The sequence below is a fragment of the Syngnathus leptorhynchus genome, chromosome 4, assembly GCF_054491065.1.
Source record: "Syngnathus leptorhynchus isolate UIUO chromosome 4, UIUO_Slep, whole genome shotgun sequence".
In the NCBI taxonomy this organism is placed as follows: Eukaryota; Metazoa; Chordata; class Actinopteri; order Syngnathiformes; family Syngnathidae; genus Syngnathus; species Syngnathus leptorhynchus.
The window spans coordinates 5,523,159-5,544,985 of NC_141198.1; the positions used below are offsets into that span (position 1 = coordinate 5,523,159).

At 39.3% G+C, this 21,827-nt stretch overlaps 1 protein-coding gene across 1 annotated transcript in view; it reads left to right on the forward strand.

Moving 5' to 3' along the window:
• Nucleotides 1-7,206: 7,206 nt before the first annotated feature.
• Nucleotides 7,207-21,827, forward strand: part of citb (citron rho-interacting serine/threonine kinase b) — a 29,601-nt gene continuing 14,980 nt past the window's right edge. Inside the window, exons 1-17 of the mRNA XM_085909535.1 lie at nt 7,207-7,225; nt 8,983-9,075; nt 9,394-9,537; nt 9,677-9,796; nt 12,749-12,919; nt 13,081-13,134; nt 13,223-13,276; nt 14,537-14,677; nt 15,246-15,371; nt 15,769-15,864; nt 16,009-16,125; nt 16,330-16,439; nt 16,590-16,764; nt 17,336-17,533; nt 17,619-17,672; nt 19,059-19,256; nt 21,390-21,583. Coding sequence (XP_085765661.1) covers nt 9,067-9,075; nt 9,394-9,537; nt 9,677-9,796; nt 12,749-12,919; nt 13,081-13,134; nt 13,223-13,276; nt 14,537-14,677; nt 15,246-15,371; nt 15,769-15,864; nt 16,009-16,125; nt 16,330-16,439; nt 16,590-16,764; nt 17,336-17,533; nt 17,619-17,672; nt 19,059-19,256; nt 21,390-21,583 — 1,961 coding nt within the window. The 5' untranslated portion in view covers nt 7,207-7,225; nt 8,983-9,066. The remainder of the gene's footprint in view (nt 7,226-8,982; nt 9,076-9,393; nt 9,538-9,676; nt 9,797-12,748; nt 12,920-13,080; nt 13,135-13,222; nt 13,277-14,536; nt 14,678-15,245; nt 15,372-15,768; nt 15,865-16,008; nt 16,126-16,329; nt 16,440-16,589; nt 16,765-17,335; nt 17,534-17,618; nt 17,673-19,058; nt 19,257-21,389; nt 21,584-21,827) is intronic.

The following is a 21,827-nucleotide window of genomic DNA, read 5'->3' on the forward strand; positions in this document are numbered from 1 at the left end:
TCAGGTTTGTCCGTTACTCGGTGTTCATCGTCCGTTTCTCAGTGCTCATCTTTAAAAACGATGAGTTGTATACAAAAGCTTTTGAAAAATGTAAAGTGTGTACAAATACTATGAGTTTAAAGTTACACACTCATATTCACTAATATTTCACATTACATGATAACACAATTTGCTAATCCCATTCATGCCCATAGCGCATACAGCACACACAGTCCCGTTACTTTTCAGACAACCCAGCTTTGCATATCAGGTAATTTTGAAACGTTGTAGTCAAACATACTTCTATTTAGGCTTCAGCAAAAATAGAATATATTGGCCTTACTCTTCCAATACTTTTGGAAGGAAGTCTCGGTTGTGGTTTGATGAAGAATATACTATTGTGACAAGTCCATAAAAATATACAAGTCAACATAGTCGCTGCTAAATTTATTGAAAGAAAAGTGATAAAAGCACCAATAGCAGTGTGTGTGTGGGTGTGTGGATGAAGGGTCAGAATGTGGTGGGTGAGCACTGTTGAATGATTACAAACAAAACCTTTTGAGCTGATGAAGATCACACAAAAGAAGTGGGTCACTGCCTGCTGGTTTCCCGTGGGGGGATAGACACAAAATGGGTGATTTCCTCTGAGCTCATCTAACGCACACATTATACTGATTAGTTTAATGCTTGATGTGTTATGTAGATTAAAGTAAAGAAGAGAAATGTCAACAAAAACAATGTTGATTGCACTTTATCCCTAGCAGATCTATATCAGCAATTGAAAAAAAAAGGGCAAACACATACACACTATATTTGATGTCAAGAAAAAATATGTTTGTATATCAAATGTGATCTTACTAAGGCATAACAATAGACAAAAACAGCCTGCTTCACACAAAACAAAAGTTGTTTTAGGACTGGACGGTTTGCTGTCTGAACAATTATTTTTTTTCGATGCAGTGGCATGACCCATCCGAACCGCTTATCCTCACAAGGGTCACAAGCGCGCTGGAGCCTATCCCAGCTCACTTTGGGGAGTAGGCGGGGGACACTCTGAACCCGTTGCCAGCATAACGCAGGGCACACAGAGACAAACAACCATCCGCGCTCAAACTCACCTACGGGCAATTTTGCAGTGCTCAATGCATGTTTTCGAAATCAGTGAGGAAACTGTAGGAAATCCACCAACATGGAAATGTCAGGAGGGAGTGGATTAGGGTGACCAAATGCATCTTGACACAAAGACACAGGCTCACGGACAGCGGACAGAAAACAGAAGTCCACTGGGACCAGGAACAGATACAGGACAGTGGTTCTGACCGTGAGCCTCCACACGAGACCAGTGGGAATAGACGAGCAGGACAGGACCAACAGGCGCAGACACAGACGGGAAGCAACAGTAGACACCGACAGGGGGAAACACACGGGCAGGGTTTAAATACACAAGGTAACAAGGTAACAGGTGACAGGAAACTCCACAACATGCTAACTCCACACAGGAAGGCCGGAGCCAGAATCAAATCCGCAAACCCCGGCACTGTGAGGAGGCTAACCAGCTTTGGCATGACCACGTAAAAGGAATTCATATCAGACATCCCAGGAATATTACAGTTTTGTTTTGTTTTAAACAGAAATGGCCCCAAATTTTGCTCAGTTGAGACTCTTGCCGCCAAATGTGGATGGAAACTGAATGTGTATAATTCCAGTCCAGTTCAGATATTTTTCTTGCCATTGCCATTGTACTGTGCACTGTCAAATCTCACCACATAGAATGTGCTCCTTCAAAATGAAAAATGCCTTAATAATGGTACAAATTATAGTGTTGATATTTACATGAATACATTAGTAAAAAGAAATGCTCACAGTATTTTTCACAAAGTGCCTGAGTAGCTTCCTGTCTGTGTTTGCAGCTTGTTTGCAATATCAAAATACTTTTGCAACAATCACTTTGTGTGACCGATAGTCATTGAGCAGCAACAAGGTCCCACGTAACATAGAGCAGTGTTCTAGTGTTTTTTGTCAATGGAACAATAAGCCCCTAAAAATAATAAAAACGCAATTCCTTTTGGGGTCTCTGTTCTATGACAGAAAGCCCCTTATTGTCCAACAAAGCATAACAACGCAAAATATAGGTATGTTAGTGTCTTACCCTAAGGTGGCAGTGTTTCCATATTAGTACTTTTGGTAGATACAATCTTGTTGGGTGCGACGCTGCAGAGAATGTTGATCAAATACAATATGTATCATATTTGCCAAAATTGAGAGCGTTAATAGCTAACATTAAAAAATTCAAGGTTCCCAATGAACACCATCACCCAAATTATAAATAAAGAAACAAACAGTAGTAGATATTTAACATACACATGATTTTTCTTTATTAACACACTCAACACTGTTTACTGAAATAGGGTAAATCAAACTATTAAATTGAAAAAAATACATTCACAACAGAAAAAATATGATGCGAGCACTTAATGGATGCTTATTTGTTCCAAACTCTAAATAATTGAAATAAAAACAAAGCATCAAATCTATCTGACAAATACAACCATAAAAAGGAGATGACGGGAGTAGAACTGTCCAGCTACAGTAACAGAACCCCTTTTGTCCATCTCTTTGAAGGTGACCTCACTTTGGTTCATTTGTATGTCTTGCTCAATGGCAAACGGGAAACGGTCAAAAAATCTTTCACAAATCAGTAACCCACTTAAGGGAGGTAACACCTATTGTTACAATAAAATGAAATTGTCATTTTAATAACTGTTTCTCATTTATAGACAATTTTTATATGCTGCTCTATGTCATATTTTGTTTCTGCATACTGTATTTGTTTGTAATTACCAAGCAAAATTATTCCTCATTTGTAAACTTAACATTTTGTATAATTACTTAAATGAAAATGTCGCCTTTGCAGCTCCCAATAGGGAACTTTCCGGGTTTTGTTGATTATGGCGTCTCCGTGTGGACATTAGCGGTAGTGTTTTGCCTGAAGTCGACCGAATTTGCATGAATACCAGCACTCACGCACCTTCGTGAAAATCTGCTCACGCTCGCCTGCAGTTAGCTGGAATCACATTTCTCTTTCCAGTGGCTGTGTGAAGGGTGAATAGTGATGAGGCGATGAATTTAATTTGGATTTCGTACTGTATTCGCCCACCCCCAATATGTAGAAATTGGAGGTAATAATAAAATCAAATTCTTTGGTTTTATTTTGAAATTCTGAAAGAATATGTATTTTATTAAAAAAAAAAAATACTGCCAAAATATTGCATTATTATATTACAGTAGTTTATTGAATAGCTTCCATAAATTACGTTTTACTGGCAGCAGTGATTCAGCAAAATGCCATTCTAAAAAAATGAGATTACTGGATGTAAATTTACAGTACGATCAAACTGAGATGCAGTAACATACTATAAAAACAAATATCACTGCTCTACTGGATTACTGCTGTCACTAAAACCAAATTTTCTACATTAATTTGCAACTCATGGAAGTTTGGGGCTCACTCAGTTTCAAACTGCATCATGTACATGAATATGAAATGATATTAATGTAATGTATGCAGCTTGAACCTCTGAGTGCTGCAGCATGGAGAGCAACCAAGTTGTGTGACAGGAGAAGGTGGGAATGGGTGAGCCAGTTGACAAGAGAGAGAGAGTGCGATCCACCTCTGTGATCACGGATCTGCTGCATTTCTCTACAATGCCCCCCCCCCCCCCCTCCTCTATATCTCTCTGAAAACGGCGCTCACTAGTGGAGCTCACTCTCTCCTCTCATCCTCTCTCCTCAGTGAGGATGTCATCCACAAATTTGATGACCCAGCAAAGCTTTCAGTCTAGCTGGTGGCTTCTGACAGAGACCCCACATGATCGGGTTTACCGGACAAGGAGGTACCGTGTTTAAGGAGCACCGGGGAAAAGATTTCAGCTGCAGCATTCCAAGTAAGGGCTGTGCTGTTTTGCTTAAAATAGACAGCTGAAAAGCAAATTCATGTTTATTGAATTAGGCTGCAGAGCATTCATTGTCTTGTTCACCAACCCGGCATGCCGTATCTATCGCCCGATGGATTGAATGACTGACACCACTGTTTATTGATCACTTAGTGCTGCATCAGCCCTGTTGTTTGAAGAGCGTGTTCTCCCTTTTGGTCACGACTGTAATGCTTCTTAGCTCACTGCTCAGCTTACTGTTGCGTGCACGTACACAAATTGCCATCACTCCCGGAGGCGGCATTTAGACTGCCTCCACTCTGTCAATTGGATCTCAAATTACACCCAACAATGGGAAGACGGTAGAAGTTTTGACAGGAGGTGCGAATGGAATCTGTCTGTCATACGAGAAGATTCCAAATAAGTAATTATGTACAGTTATTCAGCTGGGTTTGCAAAGTCTGCAAAGTGACAAGCTGAAGACTACTGTTGGAGAAAAGTATCTCTATGGTAACAGTGGGATTGCAAAGGGTAGTGGAGATAGAGCTTGCTGCTTCTCTGATGCTTATTCAGCATGATCACAAATCCAGTACCTTTTCAGTCTGAGTGAAAAATTTGGATTGTGTGTGTGTGGGAAAGTGACACGTGTCGATATAATGATGAGATGTTACCGTACATTCACACATGGAGTTGGAATTTCTGTATTTTATTTCAAACACGTTTCTTATTGTTTCGATTATTCCATTCCATGTTAATGGTATGAGAGATTTACTCCTGCGAGACAAAGGAGAAAGGTAGCATGTTCTTTGTTATTTTCTCCAGAGTGTATGGTAGAAACCAACGCTTGTCCCATTTTCCATTCGAATGTCTGACGGTTGTGTAAGTACAACCATTGGCCACTTAATTAAGTTCACTTGCGCAATCGGTCAGCTTTGTCAGGGCTTACACAAGGGCTTCATGACAGTGTTCATTTTGGAATTGACAGAATGCTGGGTCTTTTTGTAATTATGTACTTTGAAGTGAATACTAGATAGATAGATAGATAGATAGATAGATAGATAGATAGATAGATAGATAGATAGATAGATAGATAGATAGATAGATAGATAGATAGATAGATAGATAGATAGATAGATAGATAGATAGATAGATAGATAGATAGATAGATAGACTTTATTGATCCCCGGGGATAAATTCAGGAATAGTGGTTTGTTATCTCTGCAGAAAAAGTATCTGGTCAGTGTAGTTATTCAAAAACTAAAAACGCGCACGCACGCACACACACACACACACACACACACACACACGCACACACACTGATGCACGCATGCACACACCCGCACGCACACACACGTTCGTCAAGCAAACAACCATATATTAGAAAGCTCATAATGGGAGCTAATTCATTTCTCCTGTATCTATTTGAGGATCCCATGCCATTAACACTGACGGGATCACATAGAATGCATATGAACCAAGTCTATAAAAGTCTCCATTTGCAGGTTTTTGTGATTCCCATCATATGTGACGTTGACACTCTGAGGGCATCGAATCAGTCACAACTGACTGTTCTGGGTGTCTTAAAAAATGTTTTAGCTCTCATTTGAGCAGACTTCTCGATTCAAGCGTGATAATCTGAGTGCTGATGTGGAAAACAAACTATTAATTCTACAAGTTCGAGGCAGAACCCAAAAAAATGCAATAACTGATATCACTCTTTTGGGATACAAAACAACTACTAGATGCGTTGCAGAGAGGCCTCTGCCTGGCAAAAGAAGTTGTTTGGGTCTGGGGTAGGCGACTCCAAATTAATCTCAACGAAACTCAAATGTTCGGCTCGTCGGCTAGCTTGAAAATAACCCTGATCATTTAGAGTTGCCTACCCCTGTTTTGGGTGGATTTTACCTTTGTCAATATTTCATCAGTTCAGCTATTGTTGTTGTTATGGTTTCTAAAAAGGTCAACTGTGGCTGTGATGTTTTCATTTCGAGGTGTCCAAATTATTTGATTAATGGATCGGCATATGAATCAAAAACTATTATAATAATTAATACATCGTTTAGAGCCACTGTCTTACTATTTAGTAAAAATGCTCAGATTTCAGCCTCTCAGAGGTAAATATTCTCTGGTTTGTGAAATCCTCCTTGATAACAGGCAAATGAGCATTGATGTTCAATAAAAACAACAGTTATAAACACCAGCTTGCACTTTGGAAAACAAAAATAAAAAGCAATAATAATCCAAATGTTTTCTGATATGACCTTAGCAAGCAGTAACTGAATCATCATCAATCTATGGCTAAAAATAAAAAAGAAGATGATGTGCACATTTGTGCAACCACCTTATCTCACTTGTTTTTACTTCCCTTTTTTAAAAAATGGCATTGTAAAGGTTCGAGGTTATGTTAGTGATGGAAAAAAGTTTTGAAATGATTTATCTTGGTCTTATATCACAAAAACCTGGCATTTGATGAGGGGTGTGTTAAACATTTTATATCCACCTGTAGCCATAATGAGAGCATGGTAATTCGTGCATGGTAATTGGTGTGCATATAATAGGAGTGAAAATAATGTCCGTGTCAGATCTTCCCTAACCAGAAGGTATGTGCAGAGGGCGAAGTGAAAGATTAAACTTGAGTATCCAGCCTTTGGCATCTATCGGTGCAAACTACAGAGTATTCTTTCGATCGACTGTTGCCTTTACAGCCCAAACAGAAACACAGGACTTGAGCCACACAGCAGAATGGGATGTAACCCTTTTCCACTTTCCTCCTCCTCGCCATCTCTGACTCACACGCCAACACATTATTCAACCCACCAAAAAGACCTCCTCATCAGGAGCTACGGTGAATGTTTTTGTTCGGTTGTTGATGGGATCTCATAAACAAACTGAGGAAGCTTTTATGTGTTGCGGTTACATCAGCTGCATATACAGTCAAGTAACTCTCGTCTTTTTGCAACAAGGCTAGGCCACAGTCAAGCCCAAAATGATTTGTATTGTTAGGGTATGAATATTTTTGGGCTTGAATGTATATTACATAAAAACAATCAAGACAAATGGGATCTATGGGCCTTGATCCCAGTCAAAAAGGCAAACCTAAAATCTCACGATTGTTTGAACCATCACCCATTAGCAATTTAAATGTTTTTTTTCTTTGAAGTGTTATGTCATGAAAAACACATTAATCTATAAGTCAAAGAGGGATTGTCCCCCATTATACCAAGACAATTGCATTTCAATTGCCCTTCTACAGTACATCGTTAAGAAAGTTGACGCGGAAGTCTATCGTCTGAAATCATGCCGGACACATTAAGGTAACCTTCAGCAGAAAAGGTTCTTTAGTGTTAGTCGAGATGTTTAGCAGCGGTGAATGTATGCTTTTCTGTCGCATCTCATACATCTTTAGCACGTTTTGTGATAGTATTATTGATCACCAAATTTTTCCTGAACCCAGTTACATTAGCCAAAGTTTTGTGGAATTATTCACACAAGAAGTATTTATTTATTTATGTGTTTATTTATTTATTTATTTATTTATTTATTTATTTATTTATTTATTTATTTATGTATTTATTTATTTATTCATTCTTTTAATTCATTTATTCATTCAATCATTCATTCTCCAAAGTGCATCTAGTCTTTTGTTTTGACACAAAGGCCACTGCCTGTGATCTTCTGGACTGCATGTTGTTTATCTCCTGCTGGTCACAGACGGCGCACAGAAGACTGAACACATGCACTCAAAAGAACACGGTCAAAAACAGATACATTGCTTTGGAACAGCCAGCAACAGCAAGGACAAACGTGTCAGTCCATTTCTACAATGTACTTTCTGTAAGACTGAGATGAGCATGTGTCTGTTGGGAGAAGTGGGTGGAGAGCGTGTGCTTATAATATTCTGTTCATCATTCCTCTGCCTTGCTCTTGATCATACATCCTGCTAAATATATCCAGCGGTGGTATAAAATGCTGTTTCGCCAACAGGAGCAACCTATTCCTAGCATTTCAGAGCTAAAAATAGGAACTTGTTTGTTTTGCCAACTCAACAGGGATCTCTTACAGAACACCAAGCATCACTGACCACTGTGAACAACTTCACTGATGGAATTATTTTAAATATGTCTTAAAGGTAATAAATGAATCCATAGGAAATACTTTATTTTTTTAGGAGGTGTCAGTGCTATGTGAATATGTTGTTTGGGACATAAATAGTCAAATGTAACATGTTTTTCAATCAGCAAATCACATCTGCTATATTCATTGCAAAAGTGCTCAAAATCTCTCACATGCACTCTACTTTGTGCAGCACTTTGGATTTTGTCTGTGTTCCGACTGGGTTGTCCCAAAATGTTAATAATCTTCTGGTGAAGCAATTCTCTTCAAACCAAGATTTAAAAATATACCTTTGAATTTGCTTAATTTAAGCATCGGTTGCATGTGATTAAAATGTGTCACTCTTGCAGAAGATGATCAACAAGCGGCCAGTGGGCCTGATCCGAACCGTCCAATCTGGCCCACGACTGGATATCATAATGATGAGAGAAAAAACATCTACACCTGAGACTATAAAGGGGGGGGGGGGCACTTTGAGGTAGACTGACCAGTGTGAAGCTTTGGTCTCAAGCGAGTTCTCAATTGAAGCAGTGTACTTGAAAAATTAGTGTACAGTTTGAGCCATAAATGACAGCAAATTCAGATTCCTTACAAAGGCTTTTTCATGCAAACAACAAACTGCATCCTGTCTAACTCAAATCATTAAATCAACCATTTTTCATTTGTTATGCATAAAGCAGGGCAATATTGGGATTTTGATGGCATGGGAACTTTAAATGAATTGTCTTGATGCCAAAATAATTCTTTGGTTATGTAATGGTCAATATACCAGTGGAAGTTCAAAATGCTTTTTTTAGCAAAAAGCTATCCACTTTACTGGTGATTGGTAATCTACAGGTCGCCGATTTGTTTTTTTTATAGATTTATTTCAAACTCTATTTGAAATACATTTTAACAGTAGTTTTAGTTACTGATTGCCAATGTTTGTTATTTTGTGTCTCATCTTCCTCTCCATCAGAGCAGTGACAACAACTACCGGGTCTCCATAACAACACCCCCTTTGGGACCATCTCTAAACAAAACCATCAGAACTACTGGACACATGTCACAGGTATATATTTTTTTGCTTGATGTTTCAGAGAACAAAACGCTCCGGTTATACAAAATCTTTCTGTAATAACCAGAAACATTAATGGACCGGCCGTTTTGGAAATTCCCGTTGGCTATATACTTTATGACTGTATGACTTTATAACTGTTACCATATGTACAAACAAAACAAGTAAACAATAAAATTGTCGAAATACATACTTGTCTCTTATAATGTTGGTATTCTGTAGCTATCAACTTGTAGGAGCCAAAATCATAAAATTCAATCAAAATGCAATGAAACTCTCATGGTAGATTATTTTGGGTGTCCTTATTTTCAGGTTGAGCAGGAAATCTTACTTGTTCAAAGGAAGATGTCTGACCTTGAGTCAGTACTGCAGCAGAAGGACATTGAGTTGAAGGCCTCAGAGACTCAAAGGACTATCCTAGAACAGGACTTGGCCACCTACATTACGGAATGCAGTGTATGTAGATAAAATGTCACTGTATAAACTCTCTCTGCATGAGTGTACATGTACAGTAGTTTTTGATAATGAGTGTAAACCAACATCTATTGATGTTAATGTTGATAAGTCCATCTTCATTCGTGTGTCTCACTTTCAGAGTCTAAAGCGTAGTTTGGAACAGGCTCGAATGGAGGTGACACAGGAGGACGACAAAGCATTACAGCTCCTCCATGACATCCGCGAGCAGAGTAACAAGCTTCAGGAAATCAAAGAACAGGTCAGATATTATCCAGTCATTTTGTCAATGTTTATACTATTGTGGGTTTTAGATGAAGTACAGTCCAGAAGCATTTAGAGGTTTTAAGAATTGACCTTTAGAAGCACTTCCTCAGTACATTTGAAATACAATTGAAGACTACAAATTCAGATTTCACAATATTATGGCATTTATCATTTTAGAGTTATGTACAGCCATTTTATGCAGATTAATTCCATTTCCAGGGAATGAGTATTATTTAGAAAATGTGCCTATGATTATCAGACGTCTGGACTTTACAGAGACCAAATTTTGAATTTTATCTGCAGGCATCTTAAATTGCTGCTGATTTGTGGGTCATTATTGTCCAATGTATTGGGATCCAGGCAAGATGAACGAATTGATGTGACTGTTGAAACAGAACATTAACTCAAATCAACTGACAGCAGGACTTTTTTCAACTGCTTATACAAGTACACACTGCATTAGTATTTATGCTTGGGCCACTCAGTGTGCAAATCATTCGAACATTACTGTGTGATACACATTATGTTTAATATTCATGAGGCTTTTAATTATCAAAATTAAATGTCTTCAGTACGTGTCATCTACGTTGACAGGTTTATGTATCTACGGATGAGAAATTTTGTTGGCACACTGACAATATAGGGGTATAATAAAATCCCTACTTTTTTAAGGGTCAACAGTTTTAGAAATAGCAGCCTTTTTTCATCTAGCTCGACAGCACTGCACCGAATACATTGTGCAGCGGTTGCCATGGTGATGAGAGCCCTATACCGACGAGTGAAGAGAGCTCTGATGCAGTGGGCAGGCCGGTCGTGATGAGATGCTGGGTTTTAGTTCATACTTTTTTCAAAAACATAATTTTTAACCACTTCTTCATCCTTAAATCAGCCAAGAAATTCAGATTTGACTGACAAAGTGTGTCTCACATTTAATCTTTTGTGCTGTGCATATACCACTGCACCACATTCAAGTGAAGCTTTGTCAGTATTTTAACATTTGCATTTTTTTATACTACTGTTGACACATTTACCTGGAGTCACGTCATGCTTGCAAATGACACATTTTTAGAATTTGTTGACGATCAAAAGATGCAAATATACTGAATATCATGTTGAATATAAAAGTCAAATATCACTTCTCATACTAATGTCAAAATTTAAAGTGGAAGTTAACCCCCAATTTTTTTTTGTAATAATATGTTCTGTGCAGCCCAACTAGTCGGAACAGAGTGCTCTGATGAATGTTTTGTCTGTGGAATATGAATTAAAGAGGCAAACTCCACCAGTTTTTATCCATCTCAGGGGGCCGCCATTTTGCCTCTTGCTGTCGACTAAAAATGACATCACAGTTGTCAGGTCACAACCAATCACGGCTCATCATTCTCTGGGGCTGAGCCGTGATTGGTTGTGACCTGAGAACTGCCAACTGCAATGACATTTTCAGTCGACAGTCAGTCGCAAGATGGCCGAGATAGATAAAAATGGGTGAATTTTGTTACGGAAGTCAAATTCCACACACACACATATATTAATCATAATGCCGCGTTTATACTAATGGGGGCACATACAACATATTATCCATCCATTAATTTTCGGAACCACTTAAACTAAACTCAAATGTCTTCCTAATCAATAAACAAATAATATCTTTGCCAGTTCAAGAAAGGAAGAGAAGATGTGAGTAAAAGTTACAGACTCTTAAACTGCAAGTAATCTAAAAATTACTCCACATGGTGGTGTCATATCATCAGCAAAACTGTGACTGAATAAAATGGGATGTTAGAACAAACCCTCTTTAAAAAAAACAATAATTTGTATTCAAATATATGACTCAACCTTTCTGTTGACTCAAGTGCTACTTTGCATCGTGTACCCATTAGGGACTCTTCGACTGCAATTCACACCTGCTAAATTCAGCGTCTCATCTTGAAAAGCAGCTGTCTCCCACGCATGTCATTTGACAGCAGTGTTTGGCATTTTCATACAAAAGCCATGCAGTATTGCATCAACAAATAGTGAGGATAGATTTATTGCAACAAAAAAAAAAATGCAGTGTTCACTGAAGCCACCAATATCTGTAACATGATAGACAGACATCATTTTATTCTAAGTTTAGCAGGTCCATCATGTGTGAATAGATTTGCGTTTGTTTTTACTGTAATTGTACGAGCAAGTGTAGTTTCTCAAATACCGTTACTTAACATGTATTAACAGAAAAAAGTGTGAAGACAGAAAGACAACAACAAGTATCCCCAAATATAAGCTGGTGACACAATGGCTGAAAAATCTTAAAGGATCAACAATAGCAATAATATTTGTTTCTCTCCTCAACTTTATTAGCATTTTATCATCTGCGGTTGCCAACCTGACTCGCTCTATTCCGTGTTGAGCCTCTGAGTCAGGAGATGCTACTTTTTATTAGTGGGATGAATGTAACGATGTGCCATGTAACCTGATAAGGAGGATGCGCTACTCGTAATTAGATCAAGGCCGTGACCAATCACTTTTGAACAGGCATGTGAGTTAAGTGACTATGGCGCTTCCTATTTACCCCCAACATTACTTTCTACCAAAATGTTTGACATAAACAGCCTTGAATTGAAGGATTCCTACTAACTGCAAAATGGCTGAATGATTATTTCCCCTTGCCTATTCAGTAATTCAGAATGTAGTATGCAACATCACTTATGTATGTATCTGCTAACATAAATGATTCAGAAGTGTCTAACACGAACTTTTTATTTCCAGCTGGATTCAGGTCAAACAACACTGAGACAACCAGTTACATAAGTATAACTGTGAATTTTGTGACATTTTATAAGGAACCGGACCGGACCACTATGAAATAGTGGACAGGCTACGGAATATAATTATCTTATATTTGGACATCTCTGATTTTTCTGGACATCTTTAAACACTTTTTGACACTTATTTGGTTTTGATCCAGGAATATCATGCCCAGTTGGAGGAGATGCGAGTTTCCATTCGACAACTGGAGGAGGACCTGTCCGCTGCTCGTCGTCGTAGCGACCTGTACGAGGCAGAGTTGAAGGATTCTCGACAGAATAGTGAGGAATTGAAGAGGAAGGCGGGAGACTATCAGCATCGATTGCAGAAGGTGTTTCATTCTCAGTTTCGACCTTTCATGTCCAAAGAGTTGGGTTGAGAAAAATCTTGCTATGACTTGCCTTATTTTTTTTTCCATTGGTAGTCTTTTTTTGTTTTTTTACAAGAAGTTCACTGACCCTTATATATATATGTCTTTTTTTTTTTCAACAGGCCAAAGAGCAAGGTAAAGCAGAGGCAGATGAGCTAATCACCAAGTTGGAAAAGGTATTTTCACAAGTCTATACACAGCATAGACTAGTTTTGGAAGATAGTCAGAAAATCTGCTTATTGCTAACTGTGATTTTGTTTTTAGACTAATTTAGAGCAGCAGGCAAAGCTCCATGATCTTCAAGAGAAGCTTGCCAAGGTAGAAATGTTTTATTTGGAAATTAAGAATTCATGCACTTTAAAAAAAAGAAAGAAAACATCCCTACGGTCTTCCCGATGAGTTTATAAATGCTTTGTCTGTTGTAACTGACTCAATTCTTTCTCAGGTTTTTCCTTAAAATGTGTCCTTTATGTCAGATTTGGAACATCTTTGCAATCAGAAAGCTCTCCCGTTGCACATTTCTCAACCAGAATCAATATCTTATGCTATGTTATACCTGCTCTAATTCAATCCGTTATGAACCAATATAGAAAATGAGTGTGTATTCTGTATTGTGTATTCTCTGCAGCTTCTGTGTGCTCACAAGTGTCACAAGGAATCAGTGTCTCAAATAGATTGAGCAGTTTGTTTGAGGGCAGTGTTCGCTGTAAAATGCACAGAAAATGCACAGTCATTCTGGGAGATATTATTCCATATGCGTAAGAGGGAGACGTGCAGATTCTGCCATCAACTCAAAGATGTCATTTATGCATCTTTATGAAAGCGCTGCACTCTGTCTGGAGCAAGCCGAAAATGTGGCCGTATCCTGAGAAATCTTTCTGTTAGTTCTCATCTCATGTCAGATGTTTGCATGGGGGAATGTGTAAAAGAAAAGTTGCAGTCCAGGTGTCTATAAAAAGGACTTCCATGTGAACAGGAGAACATGACCTTCTGTCCCTAGGTACCACAGACAAATAGCCAACCATCATAAACCACATGTTTCCTGTTGAGTTGTTGCACAGAGTTAGGTCTCACCTTATCTTTTCCCTTGTGCTGCTTCCTGTACTCTGAGTGACACCTTGCGATATGTTAGCATACCAAACATTAGCATGTTCGCATTTGACCTATTCTCTTTTAAAATAACACCTAACCACAGGGTAGAATGAACTTGTGGATCCAACATGAGTGCTTATATGCTCAGATTGCAATCAGGTTGCTGTACTGTTATTTTTGTTATTGTAATGTTAGTATGGCAACGGTAGCATTTTCACAACAGTTGTTCAAAATTGAACCATTGTAAGATTTTACTTTTTGTTGTCACCAAATTCTAAAATAGGTCCACTGGGCAAGCCCAACTCATAATACATTCTTCATAAATGTGGGTTTTGGACTTGTGAAAGTTAGCAGGCCCATTCAAAAATTTCACGGTATTTTTTTCTAGTTATGTGAATTGTGCAATGTTTTTTTTTTTTTTTTGCTCAAAGTACTTTATTTACCATAACGAAACAAAATGAATTGACATTGAGAATGAACTCCTAGGCATTAAAATCCAGTTCAGAAGCTGCAGACCATCTCCATAGCATGAAAATGGCCAAAGAACGTATGGAACGAGAGCTAGAGAGGCTACAGAATAAGGAGGAGTCCAATGACAGTCTCCGAAGACGTCTCCGTGAGACTGAGGTACACAAACAAACAAACAAACAAACAAACAAACAAACAATACTAATATTATATTAATACAAGAGGACGTGGTGTAGTTTTAAACTGGCTAATTTTACTTGATAAAGAGGAGACCAACGACCCCAAAACTGAAAGAGGCGATGGTGAAGTCCTTGAAAAACACAGGAAAATAAAAATCATAAAAGAAATTGTGATTTCAGTATGTAAACCTTAAAAGATTTTTTTTTAGCAGATCTTGTCTCATATTCTGCTTTGCATGTCAAACCCAAATATTTCGATAATAGTCTCCAGTAAAAGAAAAATCGAGGCCTCACCGTTCCAGCACCTTTCAGAGGTGTGTCTTGTTGGCTTCTTGTCCCATTAACAGCACATGAAATGCAGTAACTTACATATATGAAATATCAAACAATTAATCTCCAATTTTTTGATAATTTAGTTTGAACTGTTCATTTAAAGCAGGCTGATCTAGTGATTTTGTAAAAATAAGGATGCACCCAAACTGCAAAGACTGCTCCAACCATTGTGCCAATATGTGAAATAATGTTTGCATTTGTGTGGGCGTGTACAGGATGGTAGAAAGACACTTGAGAACCAAGTGAAAAGACTTGAGATTGTTGAGCGCCGCGAGACCAAAATGAAAGATGACATCCAGAGCAAGGGCCAGCAAATTCAGCAGATGGCAGATAAAATTCTGGTAAGCTATCTTGTATCTCTAAAATAATCATAGGAGGTGTGAGGTTTATTTTTGTCCTTTTGCAGATAAGGTGCACGTTTGCATTACATCTCCAAGAAATCCTTTCAGACAAAGATTTTGACATACAATATGTCCCTAAAGTTGTCTGTTGTAACTGTCACACCGTAGAAGCATAGATGTGCCTCAACAGCTCAACAGATTGACGGTTAGCACATTCTGAGTTGGGGTTTCAAAAGAGGGCCCAGACATGGATTCAAAATAGTTGTAGAAAATGGATGGATGGAGGTATAAGATATTCATTTTGTCAGAATGACTCTTGACAGTAAAAAATGAGTTAGCCTTTATCTATGTTTTGCAATTATGTGCACTAACTATCTAATCCATTACTTTTGGATAGGAGCTTGAGGAAAGTCTGCGAGATTCCCAAGCCGCAGCACAGCGGTTGGAAACCCATCTCAAACAGAAGGAGAAGCTCTATGAAGACAAGATTAAGGTCAAACCCACTGTGCAATGAAATACAACCATAGAAAACATGCCTAGTCAAGTCTTGCTTTCGTCAGTTAAGATGTGGGTGTGCGACTTCTCCCCATCTTCTGTCCTGTGAAGTGACATTCTGGTTTTGTGGGTTGCATGGCAGGTACTGGAGTCACAGATGAAGGCAGACATGGCTGATAAAGAAATGCTAGAGTCCAGTCAGAGCAAATATGAGGAGGAGGTGCGGGAGAAATGCAGCATCATCAGTGAACAGAAGGCGGTAAGAGTTGACCAGCTAGGAAGTGACACTACATATTTCGGCCATATTTTCATACTTATCACGCTGGCCTAGATTTTTTTATTCAGATTATCTGGGTTTGTTCATTGTAAGGGACCAAAGCAGTCCAGTCCTTAGGTCCATGTTTGTAAATATTTGCCTCCCAGTTATGATTTCAAGTTCTACTGGTAAATATTTTTCATCTAGACCATAAATGCAATGGATTCAAAGATGAACAATCTGGAGCAGAGAATTGCTGAGCTGTCTGAGGCCAACAAACTGGCGGCCAACAGCAGCATCTACACCCAGAAAAACATGTGAGTACCGAATGCTGTCTATATCCCTCAACTATGCTCTGTAGCATAGGCCCTCTTTCTTGAGCATTTTATTTCTAGATTGTATCAAATCTTTCAGAAGCTCCATCTTTTACTGAGCTTTTTATACCTTTGAATATGTTGTAATGGCAGGAAAGCCCAGGAAGAGATGATCTCAGAGCTTCGCCAGCAGAAGTTCTACTTGGAGTCTCAGGCTGGCAAGTTGGAAGCCCAGAATGCCAAACTTGAGGAGCATCTCGAGAAAACAAGCCACCAAGAGCATACGCATAAGAGTCGGGTCTTAGAGCTGGAAACCAGGCTCAGAGAGGTATGTATTGAATTATTATATCATCAGCTTGCTGCTGTATATTTTGCAGTCGATAAACTTAAATATTAGCAACTGTTAAAGATTTGACGCAGGTCAGAGAATAAATGAACGAAAAATAGATATTGGGATGGATGGATGGATGGATGGACGGATGGATGGATGGACGAACAGACGGTTAGACAGATAGAAAGATGGATAGACAGACAGACAAATAGATGGATGATAGATAGATGGCTTGTTGTGTCAAAATATTTACCTAACAGTGCTAGGCAAATACTCAACCTAATGCGCTGTGTTTAAATAACCCAGCATTAGCTCTGTCCCTTTTGGAGAAATTTGGGTGACTTTTGACCCAGCAGTTCTAGGAGTACATATAGACACTGGGCTCTTGTCAGGTTGCCAAAAAAAAGTAGTTCTGTTTCTACGACCACATTACTGATGTTTAATGTACTGGAATAATTGTAAATGCACAGTAACTATTAAAGTTAATGCAGTGAATAACGTTTCCAAACATGTTCCGGAAACCATGCTCTTTCCTAAATGTGGATTTTCCCTCTCTCTGTCTTCATAGATTGGACTTGAGCATGAGGAACAGAAGCTGGAGATCAAGCGTCAGGTGACAGAGGTGACATTGTCATTGCAGGAACGCGAAGCCCAGATCACTAACCTCCAGGCGGCTCGCCGCGCTTTGGAGAGTCAACTGCAGCATGCCAAGACTGAGCTCGAGGAGACCACTGCTGAGGCTGAGGAAGAGATCACTGTGCTCAGAGTGAGGAAACTAAAGCTAAAGGTGTCTTCGATGCCATGTTTGGCAGTTCCTGAAATGTGACTGTCTCTTTTGTCAAATCTGTCAGGCACACAGAGATGAGATACAACGAAAGTATGATGCTTTGAGGGACAGCTGTGCGGTAAGCATCACAAAATATTTCAATGTTTGCATGAATCTACTAATCAAGGTTTTTGTTTTGCATTTTAATGTGCATAGCATACTACACAGTGAATATCTGGAATGGTACTACATTGAGGCTTGGAAAGGCTACAGCCCCAACAGAAATCTGTCCAGACAAGCTAAGCCTCGCTAGCATTTCATTTGATATTTTAAAATATATTGAAATATTTTCTACCCCCATCCCCAATGTATTGGTCAAGCCACTCTTTAGCCCTGGTAGAGAGAAAATCTTGGAGCCCTACCTGGTGGATATAAAAATATGGCCCTATTCTAATGCCTTTTGGAGCTTTTCACACTTTTCATGTGATCTATAACCCGTATAATGGAATTGGGGAAAAAAGAGAGAGAAATGAACAACTGATACAATGTGGTTGTTATAACTGAAGATGTGGCTGTGTTCAGAATTTCCGTAATTTCCGAACCATAAGACGCACCTGAATATAAACCGCACCAGCTAAAATTGGGGGGAAATCCTGTTTCGTTCATGTAAAAGCCACACCGGACAATAAGCCCCAGGTGACTGTCCACATTTCTATTACCTGTGTATCAAAACAAATTGTTAAAAATAATCCATAGATACGCAGCAGGATTCAAAGCTTGTGCAATAGGTAGCGTCTTATAGTCCGGAAATTATGCTAATCAATCACATTCAGGCCCGTGATAAATGGGAATCAGCACGCCTGCCATTTAAAGTGCTTCAGACTAACCCCAAATAGAGTTCAGCATATCGGAGGCTTTTCTTTACATACTATTTGTAGTCACATCTTTTAGCCCAAGCCATGGTCCACAGAGTGCTTCCATGGCATCAGAGGGATCTCTTTTTTATTATTATTATTATTATTATTCTCTGTGCTCCCATACCCTTCCACAATTGTGAGTTAGTTGTATGTAAACAGCGCTGGTGAAGATGCATGCCAGGGGAAGGGATTTAAATGAAAGATTCTGCAGATCAACAAAAGCATCCAATTCATTGTTCACTTCTGCACCACGACTCAAATATTCAAATGCTGGTGTCAGTCTCCTGCCTCAGGGGGAAAGATGTTCTGAGTCAAAACACAACAGACAATTCATTTATGCACATAAAAGTGTTTCGTATGCCCTTCTCCTGCCCCTTTGAAGATATGCATGGTTTGTGTTCTCCTGAGAGTTGAGTGTTGTTAGCATGCCCCCTCATCAGACTCAAACCGTATCAAGAAGAAGGATGGATGATTGGAGTAGAAAGACACGATGAAATGATTATGCTATCAGGCTATTATGATCTCAAACCCTGGATACTGGGCGTAAGTGGTTATTCGGTACATTATTGTGTTACTGGTAATCTGAGTGTCTTCATAACTCCCTGCAGGTGATCACTGACTTGGAGGAACAGCTGACCTCTCTGACCCAGGAGAATGCTGAGCTGAACCGCCAGAATTTCTACCTGTCTAAGCAGCTGGATGAAGCATCTGATGAGCGAGAGGACCGACTGCAACTCAGCCAGGATGTGGACCAGCTGCGTCGCGAGGTGGCTGACCGGGAGATGCACCTCAACAACCAAAAGCAGGTAAGGACGACGCTGGCTGTTTTCTATCGGTAGCTCTTCCTTATGAACAATGCCTTTGCAGTGCAATTATTATTGGTAATTCTCACTTATTGTCCATTAAATAACTCCCCAAATGTATTTTGATACTGTGTACACGTGACATAGTATTTTTGCATAATGTGTGAAGCTGTTTTCATTCGTTTTAGTTGTGTAATTCATTCAATCATTCACCAATTCACCCATTCATTCATTCATTCATCTTCGTGGGGTGCAATATGTACTCAGTTGTGATGCTTATTCTTCACGGTTCTTTTAAAGGGGGACAGCATCTTAAAGCTAAAGAAAAATAACACGTTTTACAAACAGTATTTCACTGTTGCAAATATTTGATGTACTCTTACTGATGTGCTACTGCTACTTTGCTGACTGCTGCTCCTGTGATTTATTTGAAAGCACTTTTAGTGAACTTTCTTGCCATTTTCTCCAAGCATCCCACCCACATTCTCTAATGTATCACGATACAATAATTGCATGGACAATCTTGCAGCTTGGCTGTAAAGCGACAACTGTCAGAGTCAGTCAAGCAATTATTTAGTCTGCAGGTTTGGACTATTCTGTACTGAACTGCCCCCCAAAAAATGTGTGTATGTATTTATATCACCCAGCAATAATTTCTCAGTTCAGTCTGCTTTCTCTTTCCACCTCCCACTCAAAGCCAGTCAGACGTTGGGTTTTCGCAAGCATGCATTATGTGATATCTGCTCAACCTGTGACAAGAGACCAAGACACCTCTCCCCAGCTCTGACAGTGCAAAGTGTAAAACAGGAACTCACTGAATAATTCTGCATTGTAACGTGCAATATTCTGCTTGGTGCTAAGCGGCAAGAGAGCGAGGAGGCTGTGCGATGTGTGCTCTGCTCCTGTGGGAGGATGTGTGTGGGCGTCCAGTAGCGCTCTCCGTCCTGCCGGTTGTGTAACCGGCAATGGAAGGGAATAGACGAGGGATGGGGTGCTGTGTGGGAGGGAGGAATGTGTCATCCCCATCACTCCCAGGTCGTGTCAGCTGCGGAAGCGTTGGACTACAGAGAGCTGCGGTGATGCTGCATGACCAGCATGGGCTATATTTATATCACGACATTTAAGAACAGCTCTTTGTGTAGGCCTTGTGATGCAAAAAAGCAAAATGCCCCGTGTCAATATGTGTAATTTAAGACAGATTGATGCTATTTCAGAACATCTTTATGACTGCAGTTTGGGGTTGTTTCATTGTGTTGTTAATGGACTTGAGCTTTTTGTATTTGTTGAGAATTTATTTTAGGCTCCGTGGTTTTGTTTTTTTAACGGAATAATGGAATGGAAAAATACCTTCTGTTGAATAATCTTGAAAAATCATCATGTTGATGCCTCTGCGCATACAATTTTGATGTTAGCACGGCGTTGGCATGGCAGAGCTGGACTTGGTTTCTTCGGCCGGGCCGCTCGTTTTTCCTTGTCTCTGCCTAGTTTGTTTTCATAAATTTGCTCTGTAGCAAGTGTTGTCCTTAATCTTACAAAACCGACATTTACAAGGGTTTATAATTCAATTTGATGCTTTTTATGCTTTTAGAGAGTGACTTTGTTTGAGATGTGCTGGATGTGCGGCACTCATCTGTGTCAGCATTTTTTTATTTTTTTTACTGCCTCAGTGATGGCAGCTGTGTCCACCCTAAAGGTTTTAAGGCCTACTGAAAATAGCATCGCTGGACTTCTTTGGCGCTTTATTAATTATTTGAGATTGACCAAAACAGATGACCATAACCCAAAAGCACACGCAAGGATTGATGAAGTCATGACATGATGTGGCCAAAAGTTACCTTAACTGTGCCATCTTCCCAAACTGCTCTCCCTCCCTCACCAGACAATCCAATTTGTAGTTCAACCAGTGGGCAGTCATTCGCAACCAAATATGGAAACGTTACACCAGCTTTTCATCCAACATGAAAAATCCTGAAGATTAAAAAAAGGTTGGGTGAAGGGAGGTAAAAAAAAGTTCAGGTTTTTATTTTTGGGGTACAGCTTACCCGTTTGAATTTTACAGTTATCTCAAAAGTCAGCTTTATCAAAGTGTAATAATCCAAGTGCCTATGTTAACCTTAATCTCTCACTTTGGTTTAGAACCTCGAAACACTGAAGACCACGTGTACCATGTTGGAGGAACAAGTCCTGGAACTTGAGACGTTAAATGATGAACTTCTGGAGAAGGAGAGACAGTGGGATACCTGGAGGGCAACACTTGAAGATGAGAAGAACCAGGCTGAGAGGAGGACAAGGGAGGTCCAAAGAATGCTGGACACTGAGAAACAAAACAGGTTAGTTAAGAACATGTTGACAGTAATTGTCATTATATATTGAGACAATGCATCCATTATTTAGAAATAGATTCAGGAACAAAAACATCCAAAAGGATATAATGCAAATTCCGCAAAGGCTGATTCAAAGGAACTAAAGAAAAACAAACAGAAACTATGATCTGACAAAGACTGAAAGGAAGAAGGGTACTAATGCTGCATTCGCGGAATGTGGGATATATAGTCGGATATATTCAACGTGGAT